Source organism: Gossypium arboreum, chromosome 9, assembly GCF_025698485.1.
Source record: "Gossypium arboreum isolate Shixiya-1 chromosome 9, ASM2569848v2, whole genome shotgun sequence".
NCBI lineage: Eukaryota > Viridiplantae > Streptophyta > Magnoliopsida > Malvales > Malvaceae > Gossypium > Gossypium arboreum.
Window position 1 is genome coordinate 59,815,336 of NC_069078.1, and position 26,797 is coordinate 59,842,132.

Consider the following 26,797-nt stretch of genomic DNA (forward strand, 5'->3'; position numbering starts at 1 on the left):
AGATTTCTAGATAATGTTCATGTTGAGTAAAATGATGAAATAAGGGTTAAATTGATAGAAATTCAAGTTAGAAATGAAATAAGGATTGAATTGTAAAGTAGTTCATAAGTTTTATGTTGAAGGGCTAATTTGAGGAAATTTCGAAACTAGTTAAATAAGCTGAAAATTTAGTAGTTAAATTTGAGTTGGGATGGAACTTGAATAGAAATAGAGTATGAATAAGTTAGTAAAGTGAATGAATTAGTTAGGACCTAATTGAAAAAGGTGTAAAAGTTGCTAAAAGGATTAAATAGCTCAATTGTCAAATGAGGAAGGACCTAAAGTGCAAATAAGCCCAAAGGAGATATTTTGAACGACAATAGCTGAGAAAAATCAGGAAAAGGGTGAAATAAGGGCAAAATTGGAAATTTTCCAAAATTAGCTAAATAAAAATGGGACTAAATTGGAATATCTAGAATTCTCTTCATTTTTCTTTATTTTCAATAGCTGAAAAATAGCCATGGAAGAGGGTTCAAGCTGGTTTTCATTCTCTAGCTACATGTAAGTTTAATTCTTGCTTTCTCCTTGAAATTTCTATGTTTTTGGACTTTTACAATTGGGTCCAACTTACTTTTTCATTAGTTTTTGATTTCATGGCTAATTTTTAAAGTTATTATGGATGAGTGCTGGAAGCATATGATGAATAAACATAGAATTGAAGCTTTAATTTTGATATATGATAATTTTATCAAGTAAAATTAATGGAAATTGATTTTAGGACCTAATTGTGAAAATGTTTGGAATTAAAGTCTAGTTTCTCATAGAAGAAACGGTGTAAGCAATGGATTTGTAAATCATGAGATATAATGAATTTTGTGAGACAAGGTTAGAATGAATTAGGGTTCCCCTGTTCTGAATTTGGAAAATAATCAAAAATTGGATAGAAATAATTAGGGGCTTAAATTTATATGTTTAGAATCCTGAATGAGTCTATTTTCAAGAAAAATAAACGGGAATATCATTTGAATTCTGTACGAGGAGATAATTAATTTTTAGTGAAGAAGGGTCAGAACTTTCAAACAGCAAAATAGGGGTAACTTTAAAGAATAAACTGTACTTTTGGCTACACCAAAAATTCTGAAAATTTTACGGTAAGAAGATATATGAGTCTAGTTTCAGGGAAAATTAGCGGATCTTAATTTGGAGTTCTATAGCTCCAGATATAAATAATTTAGTGACTATGACACAGATGAATAGCTTGAATATTCATAAAAGTAAATAATAAAAATTATAGATGATGTTACTTACAAGTGTGTTATATACATTAAGGATGTGGAATGCAGAGGAGGAAGAGGAAAATATATATGAATATCCAGCTACCATGGCTAATTTGCATGTTTTAGGCTTAAGGACTAAATTGAATAAAAGTAAAACTTCAAGGTGCAATTTTGTAAAAATGTCAAAAATAACCAAATTGAAGGGAATGAATTGTTTTATCATCTAAATTAATAAATTGAATGAAATTTTCAATTTAAGATCGAGTGAAAATCGGGAAAATGGTAAATTACCGAAATGCCCCTGAATCTTGATATTTCTGCAATTTTGCTAGGTAAGTTCGTGTAACTTGAATTATTTTTAAATGCTTGAAATGTATGTTTTTGATATGAATATGATTTGAATGTTCATTGTATGAAAATTAATGAAACATTAACATATTTGATAAAAGGGGAAGAAATCCCGGTTGAATGAAAGGAAAATTCGATGGATCTTTGAAAAGGAATTGACGGTAAAAAAGATCTAGCCCGGACGGGTGATCCTATCCTGATATAGCCCTCCCGAAGAATACGTGTAAATGGATTTAGCCGGACGGGTAATCTGAATTAGGTCTCAATTTAGCTTTGGGTGGTAATTGAGATCCAAGCTCATTAGAGTAATTGTCGTTTGAGGATTTAGCTTTGAATCGGTAATCCCGACAATACTCTATGAGTTTATATTACAGGGGATTTAGCCTAGACTGGTAATCCCGCTATAAGGATGAGGTTCACGGGAGTGTGCTCTTTGAAATGAAATGTGTAAGACCATGGTTGAAAGATACCATGGCAACATGATATGAAATGTGTAAGACCATGGTTGAAAGATACCATGGCAACATGACGGGAAATGAATAAGACCATGGTTGAAAGATACCATGGCAACATGACAGGAAATGAATAAGACCATGGTTGAAAGATACCATGGCAACATGACGGAAAATGAATAAGACCATGGTTGAAAGATACAATGGCAGTGTGACATAAAATGAATAAGACCATGGTTAAAAGATACCATGGCAACATGACAGAAAATGAGTAAGACCATAGTTGAAAGACACTATGGCATCATGTTAAAGATAAATAAGACCGTGGATGGGAGACGCTATGACATCTATTGAACAATTGATATTAAGGTAATATGTATCAGATGACAAATGGTTATATGAAATGCTTGTGTGGAATGTTTATAAGAACTGGTCATATGGAAATATATGTACAAAATAGTTGTATGAAATAATTATGAAGATAGATAACTGAAATAAGAATAAGTACATGGAATATAAACTTTACCGGAATAAATATACATAAAATATATGGAAATGATGGAGCATGAAATATTGATATAATGAAATGATTGATATGTACTTATGAAGAAATGGTAAGAGAATGATATGTTTCATGACATGCACATATATGATTATCTTTGATATATTGATACAAGGAAATTATGTAAGTAAAGACAATTATTAAACTCAAGTGTGACATGTCGAGAAAATAAGTATATCAATGTTGAATTTATATGAAATATGTGCAAGTATATTAATAATGATGCTGTTTGACGCTTAGACAAGTGCCAAGCTATTAATTGATTGGTAACATGTTTATTTATAAGGAGCATTGAAATGGTAAGTACTTAGATGAAAATAAAATTTAAGATTTTGCGAATTTTTTTTATATGATCCCGATTTAATTCCGGTTGGTTTTTAATGTATGTTTGGGGCTTCGAGGGCCCAATAGAGAGACGTTATGAACATTTTCAAAATATGAATAATAAATGACTCAGAATTATCTGAAAATGTTCAGTAAAACACGGTAATGCCTCGTACCCTATTCCGGTAATGGATACGGGTAGGGGGTGTTACAGTTATTATATTACGTGTTGGTTTTGATAGAACTGATTTATATATCCTCATGTTTCTCTAATTTTGAATTAATTGTTAAATTGTATATAGTACATACTAGTCATACGAGCTTACTAAGCATATTAGCTTACTCTGTTTATTTTTTGTATTTTACAGTGATTTGAAAGCTTGCACGGGTTGGAAGTCATCGAAGATTTCATCACACTATCCAGGAGTTAATTTGGTATTTTTGAACTCTTTGAAATTGGTAATATGGCATGTATAGGCTAGTTGATGATTTGAGATGTATGAGTTATGTAAGCTATTGAAGTTTATATGCATAGATGTGTTTAAGCCATGTGATTTGGCTTAACTTGGTTAAATATTGGGTTATGTTTATGTGTACTAGATATGGCATGTTTTGGTAAGTAGTTGATGGAATGAGGATATGTAAATGGTATAGATTTGTGAAGGAAATATGAATCAAAACTGTTGGAATAATAGTTGGTATTTGGATGCTTAAGGTTGAATTATTGAATAGGTTATATGTGTATATTGGCTAATGAATCATATTGGTTTGGTATATGTTTGGTTTTGTAATGGCATATAATGTGTATTTGAAATGGCTATTTTGATTGCCAAATTAAATAAAAGTATGGTGTTATATGTAAGCTTAGGTGATTGAAGTTGGATGAGGAAAAGTGTCTTAAAACAAGCTTATTTCTCGTCCACACGGTTGAGCACACGGGCGTGTGATTCGACCTTATGTTTGCTGAAGCTTAGTTAAAACAAGTCAGTGAGTTACACGGGTTAGACACACGGGCGTGTCTATTGGCCGTGTGTGGCACACGGGCTGACACAAGGGCGTGTGGTCGGCCGTGTGACCCAAGTCAATATGTATGCCCTGTTTCCGCACGGCCTATGGCACGGGCATGTCTGGTGGCCGTCTAAGGCACACGGCTTGGGCACACGGGCGTGTGACCTCCATGTTAAACAAAATTTTCTAAGTTTCCCAAAGTTTTCAATTGTTATCAATTTAGTCCTGAATGCATGTTTTAAGTTATTTTTGCTCGACTTAAGCATGTTATAAGTGTAAATGAATGACTTTGATCGAAATGAGTTGATTTATTGATAAATGAATGTTCTGAATTGTGCTATAAGTCCAGTAATTCCTCGTAACCTATTCCAGCGACGGATATAGATTAGGGGTGTTACATGTCTCATTTCCAACCCAACATATATATAAGCAAAACTATAATTATTAATATTTACACAATACAAACTTTAATTAAATCCACACAAACCTTATACATGCCATATAAACCATATTGAACGTACAAAAACTACCAAAATAGGTTGGATAGTGTGACTTGATGTGTTGATCTGACCTTCCAACCACACGAGAATCTACAAGGACATTAAACAACACAAGTAAGCTTAATAACGCTTAGTAAGTTCAATGGTTAAACTTAAATCTTACCGAACCTACTATAACACATCAACTAAATAAAATTCATTCAATGTAAACTCTCTGCCAATCGCAACTTCAATCGATGAATACATTTATTTCAAATCAATACCAATAACAAACAATATGTCTTTTAAATTTTCAATTTCATAAGTCACTTACTAAATCTTCCCAAATTGGAGAACGAATTACGGATAAGATACATCATTTTTAGAAGCCTGAAGGCTGAACAGAAGCTCATGAGAGCTAAACAAAAACCCGTAAGGGTTGAACGAAAGTCGTAAGAGCTGAACGGAAACCCATAAGGGTTAAATAGAAGCTCAATAGAGCTGAACAGAAACTCATATGAGTTAAACAGAAGCTTATGAGATCTAAACAGAAAGTAAACACGAAAGTTCGCAACAAATGCTAAACTTCAATTTACTTGGGTAATTTGCCAACATCTTCCTCCAATGTCGTCAATTCATCGAATATTGAATGTACTCAAATCTCGCTTTTCATTTGATTCAAATATTCAATTCAAATTTATAATTTTAACAATAATTCAATTAAAATAATAGAATAAGTACATAATACCATTCATTAAATCAACACAAATATTAAAGTTTAACCGTACGAACTTACTTGGGTTAAATTTGTAAGATTTACAGAAGTTCAAGTACTATTCTACTACCTTTTTCATGAGTATCTACGGGCTTTTGATCTAAATTATAAAATTACTCATTCATTAGCATATATTTCAGTCCAAATTCACTTCACCATTAATACCCCTCAATTTTTCAAATTTACACAATTACCCTAACATTTACAACTTCTACAATTTAGTCCCTTAACTAGTTTGTCTATCAAATAAACTATTTTTTCTCAATTAATAATTTATCTAAATATTCTAGGCTATCATACAACCCTTGATAAACAGAAATTTAATACCAAACCCTAATATTTAACATTTTCACAATTTGGTCCTAAAATCAATATCTAACAAAATTACTTTATAAAATCATCATACAACAAAATTAAAGCTCTAAATCCATGTTATTTAATCAAAAACATCTAGTATTCATCAATGGTAATTTTCAAAATTCTCAATAAAATCAAAAACTAAGGTAATAGTTAGTTGGACCTAATTGTAAAAGTCTTAAAAATACAAAAAAATACAAGAAAAGGCAAGAATTAAGGTCACATGAAGCTAAAATATGAAATCCGGCATTAAGAGCTCTTCAATGGTGTTTTTGGAAAAAAAATTGGAGAATATGAAATCCAGCATTAAGAGCTCTTCAACGGTGTTTTTGGACAAAAAATTGGAGAATAAATGGTCTAGAAACTATTAAAATCCCATTTAGCTATTTTAATTTTATTTTATTTCCAATTTTGCCCTTAAATCACATAATTTTATTATTTTTCTTTGCTTATCCAGCCTCAGTCATCTTCTTTAGGCTAATTTACTCTTTAAGTCCTCCCTCTTTACCATTTAAGTCATTTAATCACTATTTCTTTTAATTAGCTAATTTTGCACATTTTTTTGTTTAGTCCTTTTTAATTAATTAACTATCAAAATGTTAAATTTTCTAACAAAACTATAATACTAACTTAATGACACTCCATAAATATTTATAAAAATATTTATGGCTCGGTTTATAGAATCAAGGTCTCGATACCTCATTTTCTAAACCATTTGACCTAATAAATCATTATAAAACACAAATTACTAATTCAAAAATATTTTTAAAACCACATTTGACTCGTAAGTAAAAATATTAAAATTTACGAGCTTACTCATCAGATTTGGTGGTCTCGAACCACTGTTTTCGACACCACTGAAAATCAAGCTGTTACAAAAATTCTCAAGAATTTGTTTGATACGTTTGAGTAAATATTTATATGAATTGATTTGATTTTAAAATATCTATTTGCATAGATAGATCATTTTTAAAGTTTGTTATGAATATTTTTAGAACTTCTGAAGAGATCAAAATATATTTCTCCCGAAGTCTTCCTCAGTAATAACTTTCAAAAGAATGATGATATGAACTTTAGTAAATTTGCACAAGTGATCATTTGAAAAGCTGGCATTCAAGATTGAATACGTAGAATTTGAGATATCATGTGATGTTATCATGAGGGGGAACAAATATGTGTTGTACTCTTTTTCCCTTAACCGAGGTTTTTTCCTATTGGGTTTTTTGATAAGGTTTTTAATGAGGCAAAATGTTATAAGTATTATAGATAAGTGTACTCTTTTTCTTTCACTAACAATTTTTTTTCACATGATTTTTATCTTAAGAAGGTTTTAACAAAACACATTATTTACTAATGGTAAATATTTTATTGTTAAGTGAATGTCCATCAAAATCAAAAAAGTTTGATATACTTTAAGACTCTAATATTCATTAGAAGTAGAGTTTTATTTCATTTATACCATAAATATAAACATTAAAGAAATATGGTAAATATTTCAACTGGTCAAACAAATACACATTTCTCTTTTGCTCTCTTGTTTTTTTTTTTTTTTTTGAAAAGATCAATTGGATTTAAAACGAATGGAACTAAACAAAGGCTGCCTCACACTTGGACATTGGACCAAGGATCAGGCCTTAAAATAAAGAAAATAACAGAATAAAAACAAGCCTAGAAAATCAGGCTCCTAATTGGCCTCCAATAAGACAGCCCAACAAAACAAAAACTAAAAGAGGAAACCTACCCTAGATATTTCCAGCCGATAAAGAAACAGCTGTAACCCAATAACTTCTTGTCTTTTCAATGCACCTGCACGGCTCTAAATAGCAAAACCCTTCAAATCCCGTAAAATCTTTTAACCTTCTGCTACAAGTTTCCAAATGACAATTTCATTTCATCAGTTTGGAGCCCGTTGCCTTCTCTTTTCCAGTGCTCGTCGAACATGCTCAGAAACTCCTCCATCCAGGTAATGACCTTCATTTGCTTTCAATGCTTCCTTTGCAATCATATGAGCAAAGATGTTTTCTGAATTTGGAATATGGTGAAAGTTTAGTTTTTGGAAGAAATGCTCCATATCTTGAATATTTCTTATTATGGCCCCAATAATTGAGTTACCTCTGTCTGTATTCTAGCATTTTTTTATAATAGTTCTTGAATCTCCATTTATGCAGCATTCATGAAGACCCAATAAAATCCCTAACCTTACTGCTTCTGCTCCTGCATGTGCTTCTGCTGCAAACGGTGAGGCAACATTTTCATGGATGACCGATTTCAAGACCAAAATATCCCTTCTCGTGTCTCTAACTAGCAACTCCGAGGCAGATCTGGAGAGTTGTTGGTTGAAAGCCCCATCGAAAGAAATGACTACCCTCATCCTTCAATCTTCATGAGCAAAAACCCTACCTGTATCAGAGATAAGTAGTTTCTCCTCTAAGCTTTGCAACTCTGAGATATAACTGCTTATTTGTTGTGAAATCTCTCTGCTTGTTCTATTTTTACTTTCATAAAGCAATTGATTCCTGTTTGACCAGATAAGCCAAAGCCCACAAAAAAATACTCTGCACTGCTCACTTGTTCCTCGACTGAAGACCCAGGTAAACCACTCCCAAATACTCTGAATATTATTATTAAGCACCCAAGAGACATTTAAATATCTCCAAACTTCCGTTGTTGTAGGACACATTCTGAAAACATTATTGCTATCCTCCTCAAACTGCTGATATCTGGGACACCAGACTTCATTGGTAACTCGCTTCAATTTAAGATTAACAAGCGTAGGGATATAATTCCAGGAAATTTCCCAGATTGTAATTTAATTTTCGAAGGGATGTGTAAATTCCATAGTTTTCTGTAAAAAGCTACATTTTCAGCCTGTATAAAATTACTACTAGGAAACCGAGTAGTCTTTTGTAATAGTTTATTAACACTTCTAACCGAAAAGGTGCCTAATGGTTCTCCACCCCAAACCTGAAAATCATCATGTACAGACCTTGCCAAAGGATCAGCAGAATGTACTTTGCAAAAACCGCATCAAAGGTATTAAAAATTAGATCCACTTTCCATGTTCTACTTTCTTCTTCAATCAAATCTGAGACTAACTCAATATCTGTATTTCCTCTTTGGTGTTGTAACGTTTCCTCTTCATAACCCGGTATCCAAATATTGTCCCAGATGGAAATACGATCCCCCTTGCCAATCCTCCAGCATAAGCCTTTTTCCAGAACTCCTCTAGCTGACCAGATACTTTTCCATGTAAGTGAAGGTAGGTTCCCTAATCGCGCATTTAAAAAATCTATCGACGGATAATACTTATCTTTCAAAACTCGAGCTAACAACGAATTTGGATAAGTAATTAAACACCAACCCTGTTTAGCTAATAACGCGATATTAAATTTGTCAAATTTCCTGAATCCAATACCACCTTCCTCTTTGAAAAAACATAAATCCTTCCAGGCACACCAATGAATGCCTTTCTTATCCCTGCTTTTTTGCCACCAGAACTTAGCTATTAATCTCTCCAATTCCATACAAAGGGATTTAGGAAGTAGAAAGCACGACATAGAATAAGTTGGAATGGATTGAAAAACCGCCTTAATGAAAACCTCCTTACCTCCTTGAGAAAGATGTTTAATACTCCAATTATCAATTCTCTGTTGCAATCTATCTTTCAAAATTTGAAAAGATGCTTTCTTCCTCCTCCCCACTAAATTAGGCAAACCCAAGTATCGTTCAGGATCAGTTGAACAACATACTCCAAGCACTCTAGTTACAAATCTTATATCCCTTTCTTGAGTATTAGCACTGAAGAAAATAGTAGATTTTGCATAATTAACCTTCTGCCCCGAACAACCTTATATTTCTGCAAAATTTGCTTCAATGAAAGCGCCCCTCTTTCTGTAGCCTCGCCGAACAAAATACAATCATCTGCAAATAATAAATGTGAAACCTATGGACCGTTTCTGCTTGCCTTAACTCCACGAAGAATTTTCTCTTTCATTGTTGATCTCATAAGACTAGATAGGCCTTCCCCACAAAATAGAAATAAAAAAAGGGCTCAAAGGATCTCCTTATCTAAGGCCTCTAGAAGGATTGAAACTGGAACCAGTAAATCTATTAAAAACTACCGAATAAGAAACTATAGTAACACATTTCATTAGCGAATCTACCCAATCGGAGTCAAATCTCATTTTCTTCATTACCTTTTCTACAAAGCTCTATTCAACCCTATCATACGCCTTGCTCATATCTAATTTTACTGTCATAAGACCTTTCTTCCCGACTCTTTTGTACTTCAGAATATGAAGAAGTTCATAAGCCAGAATCACATTATCAAAAATCAATCTCCCTAGCACAAAAACACTTTGTGCTAAATCAATACATTTCTCTATCATAACTCGGAGACGATTAGCAATAACTTTAGCTATCAATTTGTATAACATATTACACAAACTAATAGGTCGAAATTGTGTTATATTAGAGGGATTTGCAATTTTCGAGATTAGCACAATATTTGTCTTATTGATTGAGCTTAGATCCGTACCTTCATTCAATATGTTAAGGCAATAAGACGTGACATCTTTTCCAATAATTGACCAGCATTTTTGGTAGAATAGTGCTAGAAAACCATCCTCACCTGGTGCTTTTGTAGGGCCCATTTCTTTCAACGCTTCGTGGATCTCCTCCATTGTATATTCAACCCTAAGTTTTGAATTGTCCTCCTCAAAAATGCAACGATCAATACTTGACAAAGTGTGATTATAGTTTCCTCTCCTTCCAGCTAGAAACAACTGTTGAAAATATGACCTCGCTATCTCCTTCATTTCTTCAATAACTTTAATTTCCCTGCCATCCTCATACTGTAACTTGTAGATACAATTCTTTCTTCACCTTTGCGTCGCTTGCTTGTGGAAAAAAGAAGTATTCTTATCTCTTAGTTTCAGCCAATTAACTCTCGCCTGTTGTTCCCAATACCTCTCATCATTTTCAATCTCAAAGTTGAGACCCACCTTTGTATCAATAAGTTCCGCCAGGTTCTCATCGCTTCTATCTTCTGCTAGCAATTTTGTCAGCTTTAGATGCAACATCTCTTGCTTTGATTTTCTACTATAACCAATTCTAGCCGCCCATTTATGCAACCCTCTTTTAACACACTGCAACTTATTTAATAAGTCACATGAAGAATTTTCCCAAATACTCTTAACTTCACCAATAAATGACTCCTCCAACACCCACCATGCTTCAAATTTGAACCTCTTCTCCACACACCTTGTATCTTCACATTTAGTATTAATGAGCAATGGACAATGATCGGAGAAGAAATGTGATAGATGCTGAATTTGAAAATCTGGAAATAAAGCTAGCCAGCTGTCAATAGCTACCCCTCTATCTAACCGTTCCTCAATATTAATCTCTGGCAAATTACCCCTCTCCCATGTGAACCAATTCCCAGAAAAACCCATATCCATTAAATTGCAATCCTCTAACACCCTTCTAAAAGCTTCCATTTTTCCTTCCTCTCGCGGTAAGCCCCCCTTTTCTCACATCCATACATGATCTCATTAAAATCCCCACTTACCAGCCATGGAAGTTCCCCAACTTCACATAATTGTCTTAAAAGATCCCACGTTGCATCTCTATCCTGGTGATAAGGAGACCCATAAAATCTGGTAAATCTCCATTTAGTACATTCATCCACCTCATTTATTATAACATCAATATGGCTAGACGAAAAACTTTGAAATAAAACACTAATATCCCCTTTACATGCTAAACACAATCCACCTCTAGAACCAATTGATCCAACTTCAATCCCATTGAAAAAACCATAGTTTCTTCTAACCTTTTCCATGTTACTTCTGCCTATTTTTATCTCAATACAGAAGACCATTTGGGGATTATGTAACTTCAACGTGTGTCGAAGTCTTCGAACTGCCCGCTGGCTCCCCAAGCCACGGACATTTCAACTTATGATTTTCATTGCGCCCGGTCGGCTTGCCTCTTGGTAACTGTCGATAATAAATGGGTTGAATCCCTCATATCTTTATTTCTCAACTCCATGAAATTTCCCTCTTCTCTTCTTGGTAATCCTTCAGTATCCCTTTTTTTTCGCTTCTTACCTTCCTCCCCCATTAACACCCTATCCTCAAGATCATGATCCATTGCATTAAAGCTATCTGCATCCCTAAATTTTCACCTTGAGGGTGGGATTTATATAATCTCCCCTCTAGATTTATTCTCAAGATGGGATCTATATTGCTCCTAATTCCCACTTTCTTCTTAGAAATTCCCAAAATACTCCCTAACATTTGACTTCCCTCCTGATTATCACCCCATACTTCCTCTCCTTCCTCACGTAACCAAACACTTTTCATAACCAAAGCTGTAACACCCCTTACCCGTACCTGAGGCCGGGATAAGGTACGAGGCGTTACCGGACAAACATACAAATATTAAACTAAAATACGGGTTATAAAATTTCATTATATTTTTCAAAACGTTCATTCACTTACACATAGTCCTTTATTTGAGTCTACGAAGCCCAAAACATACTTTAGAAAGGGTTCGGGACTAAACCGAGAACTTACAAAAATCTTGAAAATTTCATGCTTTAAGGCTCCACACGCCCGTGTCCCAAAGTCGTGTTCCATACACGGCTGAGACACATGGTCGTGTCTCTACCTGTGTGGAATATACCTAGGCTATTTTCCAAGCTTTGGTCAACCTTAATCTCTTACACACTTATACAAAATCAAAAGCATATAACATGGTATTCATATAATGATTAAATATTTTCAATTAAACCAAAAACATAGCATTTGTATGTCATCATACATGTGTATCTCATACTCATTTTACCTTGTTTATTATAGTACCACTTATACATTTATACCAAGATTATCATCTTACCAAATATCTTCAGCTTAATCATCAAGCATTCATATTTAAAACTAGATCATATCTTTATAAAATACCACAATTCAGATGCACAAAATAACATGTTTGCCTGAAACATTTCAATTCAACTCCATACCCAACAAGCCTTACATTGAGACTAGTCATATATATATATATATATATATATATATATATATATATACATGTCATGATACATATCATTCTCTTTCTGTTTTCTTATAAACACATATCATTTCTTTCATTATATCAATATTTCATATACCATAGTTTCCATGTATTCCACATATATTTATTTTCCTCCTCCTCCTCTCCATTCCACATCCTTAATGTATATAGCATTCTTGTAAGTACGATTTCACAATTTACTAATAAATGCTCACATCAAACTATCCACACGAGTCATAGTCACTTACTTATTTATAATTCGAGCTAAAAAGCTCCAAATTAAGATCCGTAAATTTCCCCTGAAACTAGACTCACATATCTTTCCACCATAAAATTTTCATAATTTTTGGTTTAGCCAATTAGTACAGTTTATTCATTAAAATTTCCCCTGTTTCACATTCTGACAGTTCTGACCTCTCTTCACTAAAAATTAATTATCTCACAGTACAGAACTCGGATAATGTTCTTGTTGATTTATCTTGAAAATATACTCATTAGGGATTTTAAAAATATAAGTTTAAGCCTCTAATTATTTTTATCCAAAATTTTGTGATTTTCCAAAGTCAAAACAGGGGATCACGTAATCATTCTGAACCAGTCTCACAAAAACATAAATATCTCAAAATATAGAACTCCTTTTCTTGCTATGATTCTTTTATATGAAAATAGACTCATAAATATTTAATTTGATATCTCATTCAGTCTCTGATTCAATTTCTACTATTTTTGGTGATTTTTAAAAATCACGTCACTGCTACTGTCTAAAACAGTTTTATTGTTAATTCACTCTTTCACACTTTCTTTGTATTAACCTCATTATAACATACATATCACAAATCATTTTCACCACATTTCATACATCACAAGTATAGGCCCATGATCACAAGGTCACCATAAAATCATCCTCATGTATAACTTACTTGTTTATAACCTTATCACATCCTGGTCACTTAATGAACACATCATTCACATAACCAAGTTCCTGCACTTATTCATCACAAAACTCACAAAGCAATACATAGAGAGTCTCCTGTTGAACACTTCGGATCGATCCTCGATACTTGGTGGTTTCAGCACATAGCTCCACCCATCATATAGTTTGGCTCTCTTGTACACATGGTGAACACTCAGTACCACCCATGTGACCTAGCCAATTTATCTCGTAGCTCTCTTGTCTACATGGTGTCCTTCACCTGGAACCACGCATGCGACCTAGCTACATATATCCCGTACCTCTCTTGTCTACATGGTGTACACATAGTATCACCCATGTGACCTAGCTACATCATAATGTCTTGTAGCTCTCTTGTACACATGATGTGCACTCAGCACCATACATGTGACCTAGCTACATACTATCTGTATCATCCAATCTTTCCGAAGGTTCAACCGAGATTTCTCTCTCTTTTCCAATAATTTCACCAATCAAGTAATTATCCACAAACATATTTCCAATATTATTATAAAATATCATAATACAAGCAATATTGATGTATTACTTACATATAAACTTACATCTCATTTAATATCAAGGCAATAACATTAAATTACACATTGCCTTATTAAAAATCATATGAACTTACAATTTCCCATAATATCCATAATCATAGAAATCACATTTATGTATGATAATTCAATGCACTTCATGTACCATAGACATATTTTTAAATCAATTCATAAACTTGGCACCATAGTCATTTAATTTAACATAATTCAATTAATTCACTAAATTTAACTTTCAAATATAAATTACAAAGATTATTGTCAGTATTATTATCATACCAACTTACATACTTTCAACACCTCGAAATTATAATAAATATATCAATTTTACATTGAAACATGCATAAATTAATGCTTATTATACATATGAACTTACCTCGATACTAAAACGGCCATTTTACCAACTTTCCCAACTTTCAATTTTTCTCTCATTCTAGGTTCAAATCTCATTTTCCGAGATCTAAAACATCATATTTTACTTATTTAATTAATGTAATATTCAAAACAGTCATTAACTCAAACTTTGGAAAAATTACAATTTTGCCCCTAAATTTTTGCATATTTACGCTTTTGCCCCTAGGCTCGGGAATTAAACTTCATCCCTTATTCTTATGTTTTATGACATGCTGATCACTTTTCCCTTCTATGGAAACATCAAATTCTCACTCTAACATATACTTATGACTATTAGGTATTTTTACCAATTAAGCCCTTTTACTCATTTTCACTCAAAACCGAGTAGCACAAGTTGTCTAACATAATTTAAAACCTTATATTCTATCATAAAACAGAAAAATAAACACATTTCACCTATGGGTATTTTTCCAAATATGAACCCTAGCTTAAATTATTGCTAGAATAAGCTTAACAAATTACCGGGATTCCAAAAACGTAAAAAACTTGAAAAACGGAGTTAGAACGGACTTACTATTGAGCTTGGAAAGCTTGAAAACCCTAGCCATGGCTTCCCCCATGCTAATTTCAGCCTCCATGAAAAAGATGAGTCAACTTCCCCCATGCTAATTTCAGCCTCCATGAAAAAGATGAGTCAACTTTGGCTTTATTTTCCCTTTTTATTTCTTTTAATTACCAAATGACCAAAATGCCCTTCCTTACTAAACTTTCAAAAATTCCATCCATGTCCAATTTTTGCCTGTAGCACCCCAAACCCGACCCAGAAGTTATGGCCGGATCCGGCATGCCACATCAAAAACGTAAAAAAAAAATTCCATTCTAAGTCCAGAAAATCGTACCTGATGTTCAAAAGATTAATTCATTAAGGGTTAAAGTAAATGGAAGCTGTGCACCAGGTAGGAAACCGGAAAAGAGGTGGTGAGTCCATCGGACTGCTTAATTACCAAGCTCCCTTTGGATCCAATCCTAGACATGCATACCGCCATTGCCACACCTTAACATCATGGATATTTCTAGGAAACCGATTCGATTAAGTCATTTTTAGGAAAAGTGATTAATTTTGGAAAATACTTTCATTACGGAAGCTTTTCTTGTTGTCGTGTTATTTTGAAATCAACTGTTGTTTTTGAAAACGCGCCCTAAAGCTATCTAATTTCAACAGTTAAAATAAGTATTACCTATCTTAATAATACATATTAAAACCATCAAAAATAATTAAGCGGCCTTATTACATTTAAAAACCCAAAACTTCAAACGTAAATAAAAGGATGTTCAGTTCACCAGAAGAAAATCAAACTTTCAGAATGGGTGACCACTCCGAATTCCCTCACAGCTCCAAGCCCACTATGGTTGGGGATTTCCTACGTGGATGAAAATAAAAGGGGTGAGTTTGGGGAAACTCGATGTGTAAATTAACCCAACCATAGCCTATATCAGCTCAAACCACGAAATAGAATAAGTTGGCTTAGCCTGAACGAATTGAGAATAAAGCCCATAGGCCCATAATGTAACGTAATGATATTACATGTTTATGCAGAAACCCAACCATATCCAACCGTATACACCCCCGTACCAACCTTACACCGTATGGGGAGACAACTCGACCCACCCAACCGCTACACACCACAGAATTTGTAGCATGGCTGCAGAATGATAATGTGTGAGTCACCAGATACAGATAATCGTGGCAGAGCCACCAGAACAAATATATGTGGCAGAGCCACCAGATCAGATATTTGTGGCAGAGCCACCAGATCAGATATTTGTGGCATAGCCACCAGAACGCTTCCTCCATAATATAACCCATGTCCCCATGCAACAGATATATAATCATGGCATACATCATACAGAATCAGATCGTCATGCTTTTCAGTCAAAATTAACCCTAGGGGTATAACGGTAATTTTGCACCTAGGGGTATAATAGTAATTTTTCATACATAGGGGTATTATAGTAATTTAGCTACTTTTAGGGTTTTCATGCATATCCTAACTATTTACGTACTATCAGAACACTTACCGCGCATACTTACTGAATTGGGCCCGTTGGCCCATGAACCCGATCTTTGGCCCATTAAGCCCAAATTATCAAAATGTACGAAATCGCGCGTACTGCAGTTTATTACTTTAGATTACCAAATATACAAACCCAACTATCTTACGAGCATTCAGACATCAAATTCCCAAAATATCGACTTTTCAAAGATTTCGACTTTTCGGCTTTTGCCAATCTAGTCTATGAGAGGTGTCGATTACACACATTTTATGACGATATCTTGACGAGATCCACACACGAACCGCCTACAATTGGATTACTAACACGTTAATCTAACTATTCAAATACAAACTACGTATTAACCCTTACAATATTCGGCCAACCACACCTACAGATCATAGTAAGCTTATAAGAAATCAATAAGCAACTCATTAACAAATTTTTGTCAATGTTTACCACATAATCATAATTTCACTGCAAGCTGTCTTCCTGAGCAACAGTCACTAAATCATTTATAACTAGAGCTACGAAACTCCAAATCAAGTACCGTTAATTTTCCCTGAAAATAGACTCATATATCTTCTATCCATAAAATTTTCAGAATTTTTGGTATGGCCAATCAATACCAGATTTTTCTTAAAGTTTCCCATGTTTCACTGTTTGACTAATCTGACCACTCTTCATTACGAATCAAATTTCTCATTTTACAGAATTAAAAATATGTTCTTGTTTATTCCATTTGAAACTAGACTCATTAAGCTTTAATTACATAATTTATTCAGCTTCTAATTCATCTCCCACAATTTATGGTGATTTTCCAAAGTCACGTTACTGCTGCTGTCCCAAGCAGATTTATTACCAAATCACTCTTTTACACCTAACTTGCATGCTTGTTATTTCAACATGTATATCACCAATCAATCATCACATATCTATGATTTTACTTAAGTATAATCTCCATTTCATCATTTTAAAGCACAACATGTTAGCTGATTTTTCCCCTTAGCATCTAAGGCACATGCATGCTCATTTGTTTGGCTCAACTTCACCTATCTTCCATTTTTCATCAAAAGAATATGAAACAACAACCATTTCCTTCATTTTAATTCATGACTAAATGCTCACAACACAACTAAAAATCAAAATATACTTCAAGAGTTAAGGTAGAATCAAAAAGAACTCATGAACCTCAAAATAGAAGCAAGGTACCAAGAACTTACCTTCAATTTTCCTCCTCCTAATGACCGAATACTCAAGAGCTTTCTCCTCTCCTTTCTCTTCTCTAACTTTCAGTTATGATGAACAAAGATGGATAAAATTTTGTTCTTTTCACCCCTTTTTCTTTTAATAAAACTTCATATTTCATCCATTTAATTCTTTAATACAAAAGACATGAAATTCTTATCATGAAACATTTACCAAACCCATTATCATGAAACATTTACCTAACCCATTATCATGGAACATTTACCTAACCTATTATCATGGAATATTTACCTAACCTATTATCAATTTGTATCATAAATTATGGATATCAAGTGTACATTTTGTCTACAACAACATGATGGCTGGCCACTTCATGTAAAATGGGAGGTTTGTCATGCAAATCCTCCTATTTTGCACTCCTATTTATTTGGCCACTTCAATTTAGCCTATAGAATTTTCAAACATTTTCACATAGGTTCTATTTCATAATTTCACCCCCTTTTTGTTATGAAACAAAAATTAACTAAAATTGTCGGGTTCTATCTTAAGTTTGGGCTTTCTAGAGGCCCACTAACATAATTAAACCTATGCCAACATTCACAGGATTCCCGAAAATTGGGGCGTTACATTGTCCATCACTTAGAAATTGGTCAAATTTATATTTAATACCTCCTAATTAATATTTCAAAGCAATTTCATACTAGAATCTTCTAGAATGCAAGTTTTGCAACTTATTCAATTTAGTCCCTAACTTCAAATTGAGCACTTTATGCATAGAATTTCTTTACGAAATTTTCACACAATCATGAAATCATATCATAGACCTCAAAATAATCATAAAATAATTATTTCTATCTCAGATTTTGTGGTCCCGAAACCTCTATTCCAACTAGACCCAATTTTGGGCTATTACAAAAGCCCTTCGAGATTGAGCCCGCAGCGTTAAATCCCATCCCATTTTTGCAACTTCCACCCCTAACGCCATTTTTGCTTCACAAAATGAATCGTTATGCCCCAAACGACCGCAATAGAAGCAAAAAAGAGACAGACGTTCATATTTAAATCGAACATATAAACACTGGCCATTAAACATAAGTTGTTTCTTCCTTCTCAAAGGTCGTCGTATATCCACTTGAACTTTTATCCTCATAAAATTACAATTCTCTTTTCCCAACTTTGAATCATCATACTCCATAAAAACCCCTATAAAATTCCCAAGTTGCACCGCTAAACATTCAAAGAAAAAACTAAAAGGAATATCGTGGATCTGAACCCAAAAGGGTGAAAAAATTAAAGGTACTTTCAATGGGTCCTCCCCGCTTTACAACTTATATATCAACTGTAAATGGTTGTTAAAGGTCCATGGTGAACCCTTTAAAACCCTTTAAAACCCTTTCCATATCCATAATATGAAAAAGTTGAAACAAATACCTTTTTTCCCCAGATCTATGCCACAAATTAGCCATGGTAATTTTCATTGCTGGAAAATGGATGACACTATATATTAAAAAGCAACCCACTAATTGAAAAAACCCCATCCCCCTATCTGTATTTGATTCCACTTGAATTTGCAAAACCTCATCTTCCTCCTCATTAATCGAAAGTTCAACGAAATCAGATTCCATACTCAAGACTCACGTTGAGTAATTATTGTATTTTCCCCAAGGAAATAGTAGATAACAATAGAGCAACACTGCGCCACCTAGTCAATACAAAGACAATAAACAAAAACCCTAAAATCTGCTAGAGAAAATAGACAGAGACGTGCTAGCGATAGCAGACTATGATAAGCACATGATTATTTTTAGGTGTAGTTACTAGGTTGGTTATTTTTTAATTTAAATAATTATTTTTTATTAATAAAAGAAAGAGTGAAGACCATAAAAAAAAACTTCAAACTAGTATACTTCCAATGGTGCACATAGTTTTGCTCTCTTGTTTTTACTTTGTCTATTCTTTTGTTATAATTAAAAGATTTTAAATTTTTAAATGTTAAAAGGCTACCACTTAACTCGGAGATTTGAACCCGAAAGAATTTTATGGATTAACAACTTTTAACTACTAGACCAATTGTGTGGAACCAATTAAATACTCATTAATAATAATTATAGTAGGCATTGAGATGTGATAATAATTAGTATTATTCAGCCCAACTCAAATATTTATTAATTAAAAGTCATTTTATATAAATATAAAACATACAAATTTTAATTTAATAATGTGATTTATGCTTTTACTCAGCCCAAGCGGATAATTTCGTTCCAGCTAAAAGGTATAACTATTTAATAGTTAAAATGTTATTGTTTGTTAAATTTTAATTATAAAATTGTATAAATATTAATATAAAAATAATTTTATTTTGTAATATTAAATGAGCCCTAACTCAAGCCCATGAACCCATGAACATGTCTCCAATAAAACTTGAAGCCTGACCATGAACAAATTTATACTGAACATTTTATATATAAGATATGAAAATCCCTAAACATGAAAAAACTGAGCAATTCATACACAAGATTTTAACAACAATGACAACATTTATGATGCAAAAAAATGTGACAATCTTTCCAACATTTACCTTAATAACATGACTAATAATAAAAAGGTGAAGTCTAAATACATAGATTATAACATGTTTCATACACAAGTTTATGTTTGGCAATGGAGAATTTGCCTGTGAGAATACTCCCCGCAAAATCTGTCACTCTTTGATTCCTTCTTTTAACCGTGTTTTCTTCCTTAAACCACAAGGTTTGAAACAACCGGGAACTACATGGATGATTATAGAAGTTGGACGGATTACTGATACATGGATGAACTCTGATTGCCGGGGTTTGAAACGGTGAAGGATGGTGTTCTTCAAAGCTACCTTTTGCGAGTGACTATCCTTAGAATGTTAAGACATGTCTTAGCTCGAAAGAGAGAAACAACATGAATTAAAGATTTTGGAAGTATCAGCCATTTGTACTGTCAAAGCTACCAATGGCGTTTGCTCGTTTTTTCTCCCTCCAATTCTCACCCCATACTTTAGCCTCTGCGACAGCGCGTTCTCGATCAAAATCACGATTACGTGAAGTTTCTCTTGTTCTTGTAGTATTCAGAGGGCTGCCTCGATGAGATTCATGTCGTTCTGAATCCTCAAAGCCCCATTTCCTCCCTGATCCGCCACCGGTTTCATGCCTACCAAGCTCGGCACCGGTGCTCAATTTCCTAGCATGGTTCCTCATCAGGTAATCGGGTGAATTTCTATGGGAGGAAGGGGAACCACGTTGTCCATGCTCATCTGGGCTGTCCAGCCCATCCACCATACCCCTTCGATCATTCTTCCGTCTCGGAGTTGATGGACCAACTCTGTTGCTTTGATTGCTGGCCACATTAGGGTCGTAAGTTTGCGAAGCTAAATATGTAAGTGCTGTCACAACATCACCAATTAGAGGCCTTGTAGCAGCTTGTTCCTGCAAACACATTGCTGCCACGGCAAGAGCTTGGTATAATCCTCGCATCGGATAACGGCCTAGCAGTAGTGGATCCACCATTTGCGGAAACTTCCTACGATCTTTGAAAAGTGGTCGTGCCTACAAACCCTCATTTTCCCAAAGTTAGAAAAGAGGTACACTAAATCTCGATTTGAGTCAAAGTAGTAATAAATAAAATGTAACAATCATTTCACACGAGTATAAATTTTTGAAGAAATTTCTTGCATTTCTGAATCATGGCCGGCTAAAGAAAGATACTCACCCATGCAACAAGATTATGTTCTCCATGAGACCTTGTATTATCGATGGCCTTGCGACCCGTGATAAGCTCGAGAAAGACCACTCCAAAACTATAGACATCGGATTTTAGAGTGAGCTGGCCAGTCATTGCATATTCTGGAGCACAATAGCCATAAGTGCCCATCACACGTGTGGACACATGCGTTTTGTCACCCACAGGACCCAGTTTCGCAAGCCCAAAATCTGATAACTTAGGGTGATAGCCCTCACCGAGAAGGATGTTGGCCGATTTTAAGTCCCTGTAAATAACAGGAGGATTAGCTTTATCGTGCAAATATTCCAAACCCTTGGCCGCACCTGCAGCAATCTTCATTCGGGTATTCCAGTCCAGAGGTTCCTTGCCTGGAGGTAGATCTGAAAAGCAAATTTAAAACACAGTTATCAATATGATATGCTAAAGTGTGATTCCACATAATGAAACGAGTGCAGAATAAGCCAACAAACAAAATTCGGTTAATGCGGCCATAAATATAAGAGTATCACTTAAATGCAATTTAAAAGTTAAACTTGTCATTAGATGTCAATTAAAAAACCGAAGCCAACGGAATAGTTTCAAGGACGAGATTATTGTCGGATACAGGCATCATCTGACAGGGTATGTTAGTTTTTATTCTACTAACCTTATTTGTTAAGTGAAATAAAGACCATTCTCCCTATATTACAAGTCTACAAATCTAGATATCTTTTCTTAGAAATTAACTCTTCTTCGCCTGTTAAATGACCTATCTAGAAGGAAGCAATGTTATACCCAAGCCTGATGCGGCTTCATCAATAAATAACATGGTAATTAAGGTAACAAATCTTTCTATATAATTAAGGCCAAAAACTTGTAGTTCCTAAAGACAAGTAAAAGCTATGTTATTCAAACTCCAGTAATAGTAGCGATGGCAACGGGGCAGGGCAGAGTTTTGCTGACCCCGACCCAAACATTGATGAATCCGTCCCAACCCCAACCCAATCCCGACTCTTAAAGAAAAAAATTCCATCCCAAACCCGAAATTTAATAGGAGACCTGACTTGACCCAAATTTAATTTATTTATTTTTTAGTTTTTATTTGAAGCAAATAAGATTAATTTTTTTGAGTTTAGACTTAAAACTTAATATATATATATTATTTATTTATTGAAAGAAAAAACTTAACGTATATACATATGTGTGTGTGTGTGTGTGTGTGTGTGTGTGTGGGGCATTTTTGTAAAAATCCCAGGGCCAGGCGGGGCGGATTTACCTCAAACCAACCCCGACCCAACCAACTATTTTTGTAAATTCACCTGATCCAGCCCGCCCTGAACCCGATTTTTCAAAAAAAAAAATATCCGAACCAACAGATCGGGTCGAGTCGGAACCCATTGTATTCGATTTTTTTTTTCCATCCCTAGGTACTAGTATGTACCCGGCATGAATATGGTTAGATTTCCTAAGTTATTCCAAGCATTTGGAGGATCCGTGGAGATTATGATGTGATTTAAGGAAGAAAACAGTTAAGAGCAACATAGGGTAAAAGCAAATAGCCATGCATCTTCACCGAATATGGAAGTATTACATTGCAGTCAAAACAAAAGTAGAGGACTCAATCTATGTTATTCTGACTCTTCATTTTTCCTGATATCTGATATTCACACCGAGTCTGAGTAACATAAATTGCATGTACCATGAACACCGAAAGACTTGCTAACTTACCGTGTAAGTGATCCTCCAATGATCCTAAAGGCATAAACTCATACACAAGGAGGCGTTGGTCCCCATCGGCACAATAACCAATCAAGTTGACAAGGTTTGGGTGGTGTAAGAGGCTAAGCATGAGAACTTCAACAAGAAATTCTCGATTTCCCTGAAGACCATTTCGATCGAGCTGTTTTACAGCAACTACCTGCAAACATAAAACAATTACTAAAGCAAAAGATTTCACTTCTTCACACCCATAATTCAAATTAATCCATAAAAATTGAATTACATCATGTTTATAACAGTCATGTACATCTAATTCAAGCATCCGTTACAGACCTGTCCCGTACTCTCCAAGCGGCCCTTGTAAACACGTCCGAACCCACCTTCTCCTAATAGACATTCTGGCCTAAAGTTCTTTGTAGCGGTGGCAAGCTCTCGGAAAGTAAATGTTTGTGCTGCAATATTTGCCGTTGGTCCATCTTTAGGTACTGCAGGTTCCTTCTTAGAATCAGAACCACTCTGAGATTTTGATTTGTCTGGTCAAAGAAGTGAATCAGATGCATTGAACAAGAGTAAAGAATGAAGATAGAGAACAACAGAATCACAATTAAAAGGCCAAAACAAGATAACGGGCCAGCTATGTTACTCAGACTTGGGTACGAGTGTCAGACAAGGGCATGTGTTTAACACAGGTATGTTCAATTTTTTAAAAAGTTCTTTCATATATTTAGAGGGCCCATGTAAAGTCGCATCCCTATACCAATTTCTGAAATTATGTTGGACACAATTATATGATGAAAAATGAAGAGTCGAATCAATGCAACCTGTGAGCACAACTGTTCATTTGCAACAACAATAAAATTAAATTGTCACCTAGAAACGGAAATGGAACCTTCTACAACTTTAGGATTTGGCAGCATAATACACTTGCTCAATAAAAGACTTAAACCCGTCTCACTTGTGCACAAAATCAACTTATACTACTTGAACTTGGATGTGAGTGTCAGTTTATTGGATATGGTATGTCTCCAAAGTCAGATTTCCTAAGTTTTTCCATATATTTGAAGGATTCTTGGAGGACATATCCTATATCTATGTGCTCGACACGAGTGACGGACACAATTACTTCAAGAAAAACAAAGAGTCAGAACAATATAAAAATTATAATACATATTACATGTATATACATATATATATACATACATTCTAGGAGGAAGAAGAAAACATCACAAGCAAAGCTTCTAACTGTAAATTCAACTCCATCCTTTATCATTTGTATGAACATCCAAATTCTCACTTGAAATGCATTTACTAGTATTTAGTCTATATCAGCTTAACAATTATGGATTAACAAGCTATTTAGGCCCGACTCTTCATTTTCTTGAAAATGGTTGCCCAATGCATACAGGCATGAGTATGAGAATATAACCTTCCAAGGATCCTTCAAATACACGGAAAAATCATGAAAAAAGTTAAACATATCCCTGTCAAACACAAACCCATATCCAAAGCTTACACCCGAGTTCGACTAACAATTACAGATAACAAGCTATGTTGCTTTAACTCTCCATTTTGCTTAGGGTACCCGAGTCCAACACATATTTAGACACTGGTAGGAGAATATGACCATCTAGAGATCCTCCAAATACATGAAAAAAATGATGAAAAACTTGAACATAGCTGTATCTAACACATGCCTATAACTGAGACTGATACCTGAGTTCAAGTAATATCCTAAACAAGATTTTACTAGGAAAAGCGAAAATCATGCCTAAATCTAAGACCAGATACCCAATCAACAAAAAGATCCACTAACAATTCATCAAAGAAAAACAAGCTATAGATGGATTAGAATTGTATGAACACTCTAAATCAATCAAACACCTCAAAGCAACCATTAATTATGTTACTACGACTCTTCATTTTTCTTAAAATACTCCGACATTCACATCGGACACATAGATATAGGATATTACTTCCGAGGATCCTTCGAATACGTGAAAGAACTTATAAAAAAATTATAACAATACCCAAATACATGGATATAGAGATACATCTCCAAGGATCATCTAAATACATGAAAACGCTTAGAAACAGCTGACCGTGCCCGACATATACATGTACATATACATATACATATACATATACGTATATAACACTAGTACATCGACCATAAATGTATCAGGTCAAACTCGCAACATATTCTAACAGTTCATATATCATAAAAGAACTTGGGGAAGAACAGAAAATTGAACATGTTTCAGTTGATCAGAAACCACCAATTTATAACAATTCAGAGGAAAAAAATAGAGTAAAATTTTGGGTAGGAAATGAAGAATTTACCTGAATTAACTCTATTAACATGATGAAATTGCCCAACTGAGCCATCTTTAGTAGAATCTTTGTTTTGCAGTTCTTTCACAGTGGTTCCACCATTGTTGCTTTCCTTGTTTGATGATCCAAAACAAGGAAAACACCCACCCATAATCAAAATCCAAGCAAACCAAACAAAACCAGAATTGAAAACCCTAATTTTCACATAATTCTTCTATAATTACTCCAATCTATCTTCACTTTCACACCTTTAACCCCCCCCCCCAAAAAAAAAATCTTTTATCGCCTTGGAATCTTCTTTCTTTGAGCTCCTCTGGATAATCTTAAGCTCCCATTTAAGACAAAGATCGAGTCCAAAGTGGCAGATCAACAATTCGAAGAAAAAAAAAAGAAGAAGAAGAAAAAAGAAGCTTATGTTGTGTAAGCATAAGAGAAAATAAGGTAAAGAAAAAGGGGGGAGGCTAAAATTATTTTACTCTAGTGGTAGATAAATTCATTTTCTGTAATTATTTTTGTAATTATTTTTAAAATAATTACTTTCTCATAATTACTCATATTATTAGTTTATGTAAGTGAAATAGTTTATATAAGAGTTAGATTTCATTTAATTTTTGTATATTATATTAAAATAAAATTTACTCCATATGTTTGGTCTGGATTCAAATGGTGCTAGTCCCATTATTTTTAGGCTTTACCTCTTTGTAATTCATCAAAAAATATAAATTGGCTATTTAGTTTAATGTTCAGTGATTAATTTATTATTTTTAAGTAAAAAGAACAAATATCATCTAAATAAAATTTCATTTTGACATTCTAAAAATGATAAAACTTTGATTTAATCATTTAAAATTATAAACATATATATTATTAAAATGGTGAAATTATATTTTACTATCATACAAAATACAATTTAATTTCGATCACCTAAAAAATTTTCTACTTCACCCTTAAATACAATCTGACTCCTAATACATTCTCGTTTCGTTAAAAGCAAAATAAATAATTTTAAGCGTAAATTACACCAACAGTCACTCAACTTTGGGATAGCTAATAAGACAGTCACTCATGTTTCAATTCAATTACTCAACTTTCAAAAAATAACAAAACAGTCACCACTAACCATTTTCTGTTACAGATGTAACGGACTATCATTTTCTGTTACAGACTTAACGGAGCTGTCATTTTCCATCCCTCTATCACTGTTCTCCCATCCCTCCCCTTACTCCGATTATCTCCCCTTTTTCCCCACCATTGCTTTAATC

General features: G+C 34.0%; 2 protein-coding genes and 1 long non-coding RNA gene across 3 annotated transcripts; all 3 read right to left on the minus strand.

The window, feature by feature from the left end:
• Positions 1–10,441: 10,441 nt before the first annotated feature.
• On the minus strand, positions 10,442–11,062 carry LOC108455079 (uncharacterized). Its single transcript, XM_017753690.1, has one exon. It carries the CDS (start codon positions 11,060–11,062, stop codon positions 10,442–10,444), a length of 621 nt encoding a protein of 206 aa, XP_017609179.1.
• Positions 11,063–15,723: 4,661 nt separating this feature from the next.
• Positions 15,724–16,714, minus strand: LOC128280494 (uncharacterized). Its single transcript, XR_008270583.1, has 2 exons — positions 16,588–16,714; positions 15,724–15,916 (listed from the first exon to the last, which is right to left on the minus strand). It is a non-coding gene; the product is annotated as an uncharacterized LOC128280494 (long non-coding RNA).
• A 3,559-nt stretch (positions 16,715–20,273) lies between these two features.
• Positions 20,274–26,015, minus strand: LOC108457337 (serine/threonine-protein kinase PBL27-like). Its single transcript, XM_017756345.2, has 5 exons — positions 25,545–26,015; positions 23,538–23,737; positions 23,214–23,403; positions 21,495–21,886; positions 20,274–21,331 (listed from the first exon to the last, which is right to left on the minus strand). Exons 1-5 carry the CDS (start codon positions 25,684–25,686, stop codon positions 20,711–20,713), a joined length of 1,545 nt encoding a protein of 514 aa, XP_017611834.1. The 5' UTR covers positions 25,687–26,015; the 3' UTR covers positions 20,274–20,710.
• Positions 26,016–26,797: the final 782 nt, after the last annotated feature.